Source organism: Scomber scombrus, chromosome 23 (genome assembly GCF_963691925.1).
Source record: "Scomber scombrus chromosome 23, fScoSco1.1, whole genome shotgun sequence".
In the NCBI taxonomy this organism is placed as follows: Eukaryota; Metazoa; Chordata; class Actinopteri; order Scombriformes; family Scombridae; genus Scomber; species Scomber scombrus.
Window position 1 is genome coordinate 23446654 of NC_084992.1, and position 9673 is coordinate 23456326.

Sequence of the window (9673 nt, forward strand, 5' to 3'; positions counted from 1 at the left end):
GTACTTGTTTGTATTTATTTATTAGCAAAAATGTTTTGTACGTCATTAAATCATTTTTCATTTATACATAATTTTTCTTAAAGAAGCAACATGCGTGTATTTAGAGTAGAAGTGTAACCTGAATGTCCACCTTAAACAGTTTGGTTGTGTCCACTGATAACAGGTGGACACATGTAGTGAAGAACACCTGTTGGTTTCAATGTGAGCAGTGCAGCAGGCAGGCATCAGCTTTACATGTCCACCACAGCGCTGTTTTTACTGCTCTGTGAATGTAACTGCACTCTGTAATATACTTTTGTATGTAGAAACGTATCCACAAAAAAGTCATTTTTTCAGTTAAAAAAAAAAAAAAAGCAGAGTATGTAAAAGAGAAGCACCTGAACTGACTGTTTCAGCAGCTGCAGCACAGCTGGATCACATCTGGTGGACATAAGGATGAAGTCAAACAGCAAAGACAAATGGACAAACAGGAATTAGCTTAAAGAAATTAATCATTTGATCTAATAACTTCATTCCAAACCCAGTTGGTTACTGGCAATAATCAGATATACATTCTCTTGTACTGTAGGTCTGGATGACACAAAGACGAGATAAATTACAACATGTAATGCTTCACAAAAATAATCATTTAGACTCTGAAGAACAACACAACTGCTGAGTGGATATTAATTCAAATAATTCAAGCACTTATGATCAGAGGTAGCAAAATTTTATAATACATGAAGGTGCAGAACATCCATCTGCGGTCACATGGCATCCAGACTCTTCCCTGTGGCTTCTGATTAAAAATTTCAAACCCCGGAGCAAGTGAATGATCAGGGAGCAGGTGATTGTTCAGGCACAGCCTCCACTGCTGTCAGAGTGCTGCTGTCAGGTCCTCAGTCCAGCAGGTGGCACTAGTGCACCAGGTACTCCTGAAGAACAGGTTGGTAACATGAGTTCACATTACAACTAACCCATTACTAGTAATCATGTAAAAAAACTAACAAGTATGAAGTAGTGTGTTGTTTGTTCTGTCCAAATGATTAATAGTGTGTGTGTGTGTGTGTGTGTGTGTGTGTGTGTGTGTGTGTGTGTGTGTGTGTGTGTGTGTGTGTGTGTGTGTGTCATATGGGGGAAGCAAGTGGAGCTTTCCATACATTAGTTTAAGATACTATTTCTAATAAAAAGTAGTTCCAGTGACATAAATGGAGAGATATTACTACTGCCTAGATGTAGTTAGGTTCTATCTTCTTTCTCACTTCTACAGTTCACTGTCCTCTGAGTCTTTAAGCACAGGTCCTTAGAGAGGAAAACTATCACTTTAGGTCTAAAATCAACACATACACTCGAAAACAGTCCAAACAAATGAACTCACCCTCTTCTTGATGAGCTTCATTTGGCAGCAGGAGAAAGCTCCAAACAGGACGTAGATAGCAGCCGCTATGAAGCAGTTGGTTCCCACTTTCTCATAGAGAGCGTAGATCTTCTGGGGAGGGTTCGTACTGAGAACACACACAATGGCTGTTAAGCTCCACAAATGCTGCTGAAAATGTCACAACTTACCCACTAAATCAGACACATCCAAACTATTCCATAAAGGGCTGTGTGCCTGCAGGTTTTTGTTTCAACCAATCATGAGCACACGATTCCACAGTTAATTAAATGAGTCTAAAGCCTGGTGTGCTTCTGCTTGGTTGGAATGAAAACCTGCAGCCACATTATGGTTCTTTATGGAATAGTTTGGATACCTCTGCACTAAATAAATGGTTCTAATGTGTATGGGTAAAAAAATAATTTGATACACATCTCTATGTAACAATGTCGTCATGACCACAACGTATGCAACTGTTGGATCCTATTGGATCATACATCAACAGTGGCCGACCCCTGTATAACCAGCTGATGGTGTTAAAGCTTTACATGTTCATGCACACCTGCTGAGCTCAATGGCTTTCCATAAACTACAACAGAACACTGGTGATGTCATGGAAAGTAGAAGTCTTACTCTTTCATGTCGTCTTCTGTCACTGGCACATCTTCAATCAGACCTGCTGAATGTGTTGTGAAGAAAATCCCCAGCATGGTCTGAGAGGCAGGAGGGACACTTGTTACTGAATCATCTATTCTTACTCTACATACAGTAAACAACATAATTCAGATTTTTGTGTGATTTTTTGAGGCAATATATCTAGAGGCAATTAGCTGGTTAATTGATTATTCTATTATTCTATTAACAGTCAATGAATCAATCAATCTTTATTTATATAACGCCAAATGACAACAAAAGTCATCTCAAGGTACTTTACACATAGAGCAGGTCTAGACCGTACTCTTTAACAGACAATTAATTGGCACATATTTTGTTAATCTTATAATAATTTCAGTCATCTTTTAAGCAGAAATGCTGGTTACAGCTTGTTGAATATTTCTGTCATACATGTTACTACAACTGAATACATTTTATATATTTTGAACTCTTTATCAGTCAAAACTAAACATTTGAGCATGTCACCATGAGATATGAAAGAAATGAAAACATGAATTTTTGATTATTTTCTGACATTTTACCAACAAATAACCAATAATGAAAATAACCATGCAGCCCTATTTATCTATATACACTTATTTAAACCAACAATTCTTGCTTTTGAAAGATTTTATTCTAAAATGTAAAAAATCTAAAAATACCAGAAAGGCAGAGTGTTCTGCTAAAGTTGCAGTTACAAGGAGCAACGAACCCGAGGAGAACGATGAGAACGAACTATAAGATTTCACTTTTGGACATTAAGCCCTTCTGGTCCTATCACTGTAAATAAAAGTTTGATTATTTTATGCATTTTTACTGATGTAAGGAGGAGTTACTCAATTGCTGATCATGCATCTTAGTTGTCTGTGGATGATGATAATGATGACAGGGTTTGTAAATGACTGTGGTTTGTGTTTGGTTTTCACCAGCCTTCAATTCTTTGCTCAACACTGAAGAAAAATTAACACTTAACTTTGCTAAAAATCTACAGTTATGTAGTAATTCTCTTTTATCACAATTAAGTTGACTAATTATTCAACATAAATTTAAAAAAAAAACAACTTTAGTTAATTTTAGAAAATCTACATTTTCATTTTCTGTTTATTCTTTATCAAATAAAGAATGTATATATAATGAAAATATAATAGTTGCAATAGAAGAAAAAAGAAATAAAAGAAAAAAGAAAAGAGGACATCAGTAAATACATAGGTGACAGACTTCTTCAAGTAAACATTTCTGAGTAGATCTTGACATGACTCAAAGTTATACTGTCTAATCTATCAAGAATCATTTAAATGATGGTTGTTTTATGTATTCTGGCTTCATATGTGAAATTCACCTAACAAAATAAGCATAATGTTACATATTTTATTATCTTTATAATCAAAATGGAGTTGGAAGCCTTTCGTGACGTAACAGGTGTTTTTAAACGTCATTATTTCAATATGTACATCCCCTGCTGGTATTAGTATTAGTATTCATATTTATATCTGTTTGAACAGCACAGCAACTATGACATATTTGTTGAACGTGTCGTTAAGTCAGCTGTAAAGAAGCTGGTTAAAGTCATCACAGGAGAACTTTGTGTCTGTTGTGGACGCAGTCTAAGCCCTGTTCAACTTATAGTCCATCATTCGACAGAAATCATAAAACCGAGAATAGATCAGAGGCAGCAGCAAAAAGTCTCACTTACCAACATGATGATCCCCCACAGGCTCAAAGCTATCCCACACGCTGCGAGTTTGGGTCCACAGATCAATCCGCGCATCTTTAACTGTAAAGTTGTGTTAGAAATTAAAAAGAAGCTGACTTGTCTGACTTGTTGGTCAAACTTGTGTCACTTGTTCAGTCAGGTGACACCGGAAGTTTCCGTAGTGTCGAAAGAGCATGGATGTATAATAAGAGGTGGATACCAGACCAAAAATGGCACCCATTCACTCCTCTCAGAGCTGCTCAGCTGGCACATACGCCAAAAAGTTTGTAGCTTCCGGGTTTGTTTTTATAGGGAACTAGAAAAGTTATGAAAGTGTTTTGATAGTTTCCTTGGATAGGCTTACTGAGTATGCGCAGTAGTGTTTCTCCCGCTTGCCCCGCCCGCGAGCTCCTGCTGAGCCTAGAGACTATACATTTTGATGACGTCATGGTTGTTGTTTTTTTATCGTTTTTCTCGGCTCGAGGAAAGCTTTACACATACAAATGTTCCATAGATAAACAATTCATAATAGGAAGAGTCAGACTTGTCCTTGTCTGCTGGTCATGGTTTCCTGTCAGCACTTTTACATACGTCTATTTTATAATGGTGGTCTATGGGGATATTCCCTCCAATACTGTGAGTGACCACTGGAGGAAACCCGCTGATAGACTGAGCAAAGGAGCCCTGTCCACCTCTTATTGCTCTGTCTGTTTTCATCTCTTTGATTAAAGTGTCATTTAAAAGTTGGGTTTTAATTACCGACAGAAATGTCAACTATCTGGTCAAGTATTTATCAATCGGAACTATATTCAATTTAAATGAAAGGTAAATTATAATTCCTATTATGTAACTATAACTATCAGTTATCAGTGTAGGACAAAAGCAGCATGTGTCACGTTACAAAATATTTAACTGATAAAGAAAAAAAAAGTCATATGACCTAGTCTTAAGTCACATGACTTTTCTCTCAACGGTCGTGCCGCGGTTCTTCTACGGTGCATTCAGGTACTGTCGGAAATACAAACTTAAAGGCCAGTTTCACCATTTTTTCAGGTAAAAGAGGTATTTCTCTCTGTAATCATTCCTCCTGTTCATATTGACTATTAAAAGATCTCCTTCAAATGTTCTTTCAATGGACGTGATGGAGGACAAAATCGACAGTGTGTCCACACCACACAGTCATTTTGTGCAATGATGTATTTAAAAGTTGATCTGAGGCAAGTGGATATCTGCCACATTCACGGTCTTTTTAGCATCAAATTCCCTCTCGGATACTGGTCAGTGAGGCGTTAAGCTGTGCCTGTTGGGTTTGCCGCTTATCCACTTATTATTTTTCTATAAAGTCGCTTACAAATATTGGTAGTTGTGGATTGCTGTTTTTTTGGCTTGTTTCTTAAGTTTAGTTGCTTATTTGGGCTTGCTTCCCATATGTCTAATATTAAATACAGTTTGACAGAGCTCCATGTAAGTTGTCAAATATCACTGCCTGCTGTCAGAACCACACATGTAATGTTACTAGATGAAGCAATGTGTTAGTTCATGCAGGACACGGAAGTCATACACCCCAGGTGTAATCATCTGACAGCCACTGATTGAATTAACATTAAAATCACCCTGCACCCCAAGGGTTCACCAGTTAGTGCACATACCATGTTAACGTTAGGCTGAGACCTTACCACAGCGGCCTGGGTTCATGCCAAACCAGACCCCATTCTTCCTGTCTGTCTCCTGTCTAATAAAATAAATAAAAAAAAATAAAAAAAATGCAGGTGCTGTTTCAGTGCCTTTTTCAAATAAGAGCCATACTAGAATGCTAGTAAGGAAAGGGAAAGTCACATTTTTTTCCATACATTAATTAAGATGGCCAAAAACATATAGTATCACAAAGGCATATCTCAGGCCTATACCAGCAGCTCCCATTGGATAGAGAATCAATGAAGTTCAAAACAGTAAACACAATGTGGTGTGTATCAGTACACCAGGCTACCCCATGGGATGTAATACCAAGGCATATTCCATCACACTATGGATAACCCATTACAAGGACTTTCCCAGGTAGTTGGAGTAAATTATATCCTGGTGACCGTGGACGATGATTTCAGCCATCTGCACAACCTAAGGGTGGTACTGGGGGGAGCTGCAGGAACCTCGTCTGAGGAGAGACAAATGTTTATGATACCAGAAGTGGCATACCTGCACCTTACAGAATTAACCCCAGAGGGATTCATTCAGTTGCTGAACAGGTTAAGGCCATTGTAAATGCCCCACAGACAACACACCAGACACAGCTGAAGTCATGCTGGTCATGCTTAATTACTACCACAGGTTCTAACCCAATGTCCTCCACCATGCTGGAGCTAATTCATGTGCTCTTGAGAAAGGAGAGCCCCAAGGAGAAGAGGAAAACATTTGAGGCCCCCCAAAAGTGCCTTCAGTCAGTGCAATTGTTTTTTGTAGTTTTGCACAGGAGGACTATGGATGTTGTCCTCCATCACTTACATTGTAAGTGCATTAAGAAGGGATTTTGTCATAGTCAGTGTGAACACTAAGTGCTCAATTTTAAAGTACTGAATTAGAGTCATTTTTTCATTTTTGTGTTACTTTACACTGCTACTTTACTCCATTACAGTGAGGGAATATTTTAACTTTCATTGCTCTATGTTTATTCAACAGCTATTATAGTTACTTTGTAATAAATAAGAAGGAAAAAAGAAAGAAAAAAGAAAAAACAACTTATGATCAGTTTGTAATGTGTGATGCATCATTAACATGACCAAACAGATAGTATAAAGTACCAAAAAAATAGCTTCCACCTCCAGCTTCAACTATGAAATCCTGATAATACATTAGTGCATCAGTAAAGATAATAAAATGAAATATAACTGACAGAGTAGATTTTCTTGTATAATGAGTACTTTTACTTTAGACACTCTCAGGCAACATTTGACCAATAATAAACTTTTACCTGTTTTAATTACTGTTATTTGGAAGAGGGTCGCCTAATTCTAAATTGTTGTACTTAAATTAAGTATCGGAATACTTGTACCCTTGCATGGTCTGTTGTTTTACATGCTGCTGTTTCCATGTCTTACAGTTGTAGTCAAAGACTCGTTTCAACAATGGTCGACAATAAAAAAAATATTGTCGTATTATAATAGTATTGTTAAATCTAAACAGCATGTAATTCTCTATACAGCACACATGATATATTGTAACTATGAAATCACTGACGTGTCGTCTTGAATTGTTGTTGCTATACTTTCAGCCACCAGATGTCACTGTGCTGCTGAGTTCAAAACCCAAAACTATACCAGCGAAAGGAAGCACTTCTTATACCACTCTATTGTAGTGAGGACGTTATTTAACAGGCGGAGTTTATAGTATGTAGCGTTTAATGCATGTTCAAAATAATACACACAGTCAAAATATACTTTTCAATCTAAACCCTCTTCAACAAAGCACACAATAAGTTGGATAAGCGAACACGGAGTTTACGAGGAGACATTGAAGGCAACACATGTTCTCTCATTTATTGTTTTCGGTGTATGAACTGACCTGTCTACTTCTAGCAGTAATGTAATTCATTGGAGCTAAAGCGTTCATAGCACTGTCCCCCGGTCTGTTTACATGTTGGACTTTTTCAGACGTCGATAATAAGAGCAGAGGAACAGCAGCACAGGTCCTTGTCACACCAAATGTTTAATAGCTACACTGTTAGCATCTTAGCAGCTGCTACGTCCACTTCACAGCATCATTGATTCCCACTAACTGACTGTGTTCAGTCTATGGTGCTACACAGAGCTGCACCATGACCTCAGCTTCCACTAAAGTAAGTGCTATAAACACATGAATCACTGGCTTGTTTTTTTGTCTCTGCAGAGTTACGTTAGCCCGACAAGAATAGCATCTTATTCATTTATAACGTTACACAAAACAAAAGAGCCGCTTTAACTTTTCCAGCTACGAAGAATATCAGTGTTGAGAGATGGATTTAGGAAAGTTAGACACTTAAAGTAGTTGTTTGGAGAAACGGTTCTAAAAAAATATGCTAATGAACCACTGAGATGTTGCTGTTTACACATCAGTCAGGTGTCCATATGAACAGTGAAAGAGGTTTTCCTCTCTGTAATCATTCCTCCTGTTTATACTGACTATTAAATATCTTCACGTGAGCTTTCAATGGAAGTGATGGAGGACAAAATCCACAGTGTGTCCACACAGTCATTTAAAAGTAGATGTGAAGCTTATATGAGTCTTCAGCAGTCTGAGCTTCAGTCCTGAATCCTGCCCGTGTTTACCTTCATGTTAGTGAAAGATGTCACTTAAAAGAAATGTTCACAATTCTTTAAATCAGTCTTAAACCAGCAGTCAGGTGTCCATATGAGCAGTAAAGTAGTAGTATGAACAGGAGGAATGGGACAAAATCCAATGTGTCCACACAGTTATTTAAAAGCAGATGTGAAGCTTCTATGAGGCTTCAGCAGTCTGAGTTAGTCGTCATATCAAGTAGATATGTGCCTCTGTCTGTTAGATTTTTCTCAGACAGTGTTTCTTAAAGTCATATTTTAGACATTAGTGTTCTTCCAGCAGATTGTGTCCTTCTACTGTTTCAACATGACTCCTGTGCACCAAGTCAGCCTCATAAAGGAATGCTCCTCCAGTTTTGCGGGAACCTCAGCCAGACCTTATCAATGACATCAGTGTTTTAATGAAAGCAAAACCTGCAACCAGGTTCCAACATTTGCTGGAAAGCCTGAAAGCAGCAGACTGTAGGCTGTTACAGCAGCAGATTAATAAACATGGAATCATGATAATACGTTTTACTATCAGATGTGGATGCAGTGTTTGGTGCACACATACTTTTGTAGTGCATGTCTCACACTGAGTTTTACAGTTGGCTATGTGTTTGTGTTTTGCATAGGTTGGGGAAATCTTCTCTGCAGCTGGAGCCGCCTTCACCAAACTAGGAGAGCTCACCATGCAGCTTCATCCAGTGGCTGACTCCAGTCCTTCAGGGTAACACACACACACAGACACACACACACACACACACACACACACACACACACACACACACACACACACACACACACACACACACACATACATACATACATACATACATACATACATACATACAATACAATACATGGGGAATTCATGGATCTTATAAAAAAGTGATGATCATATTTATCTCTTCACTCAGCACACACAGGTCTGGCATATTAGTAGCCTATTTAAACACAAAACTAGCATTTATCTCCTTATCAATCCTATTTTTCTGTTCTGTCCACTGCATTATTTTGTATGTTCGCTTCCTCTCTGTGCTGAAAGTGAGACCATGAACATGTCCTAGTTTGTTGGAGGACTTCTGCTGCATTGTTGCAAATTTCTCACCCTTTTTATAATGTAACATTAAACCAGTAAGAACTGCTAGCTGGGCAACAAACAGGGACATCTGACAGTTATTAAATTCAGTGCTCCTGTTCAGCACCAGATCCACTGCTCGTGTTATTATCAAGTGACTGGTCAGAAGTAATTGATGGTTGTGTTTTTAAGGTCTATACATACTGTATAAATCATTTGATATATCATTACAGAAAATATCTGAGTAAGGGTCAAATAGTGTGTTAATACAATGTAATTCCACCACCAAACCTTTTTTTAATACATGATGTATATGAACCCTCCAGACAAAAAAAAATCAGCAGATTTAATGATTACATGTGGAGTGGAATCATCTTTATTCACTCTGTATAAAGGTATAACCATCTGTCCACCTTTACAAAAGATGGTTAGGAGACAAATCTAAAAATGGACCAACAGTCCAAAACTCAAATATGTTCAGGTAACAATGATATACAACAAGATGTTGCAGATGAATTGATTATTGGAGCATTCATTTGATGACAGCTGACCTGCTATAAATACTAAAGTCAGGTTAGTTCCCATCTTCCCTCCAGCGGTCAGGT

The 9673-nt window shown here is 37.8% G+C and overlaps 2 protein-coding genes across 2 annotated transcripts in view; one reads left to right on the top strand and one right to left on the bottom strand.

The window, feature by feature from the left end:
- Position 1: 1 nt before the first annotated feature.
- rnaseka (ribonuclease, RNase K a) lies at positions 2-4064 on the bottom strand. The gene is made up of 4 exons (XM_062444318.1): positions 3702-4064; positions 1988-2067; positions 1358-1484; positions 2-914 (listed from the first exon to the last, which is right to left on the bottom strand). Exons 1-4 carry the CDS (start codon positions 3774-3776, stop codon positions 897-899), a joined length of 300 nt encoding a protein of 99 aa, XP_062300302.1. The 5' UTR covers positions 3777-4064; the 3' UTR covers positions 2-896.
- Positions 4065-7226: 3162 nt separating this feature from the next.
- Positions 7227-9673, top strand: part of zgc:92664 (uncharacterized protein LOC436695 homolog) — a 7787-nt gene continuing 5340 nt past the window's right edge. Inside the window, exons 1-3 of the mRNA XM_062444725.1 lie at positions 7227-7530; positions 8623-8717; positions 9647-9673. The exon at positions 9647-9673 is cut by the window's right edge and continues 218 nt beyond it. Of these exons, the coding sequence (XP_062300709.1) occupies positions 7510-7530; positions 8623-8717; positions 9647-9673 (143 nt within the window). The 5' untranslated portion in view covers positions 7227-7509. The remainder of the gene's footprint in view (positions 7531-8622; positions 8718-9646) is intronic.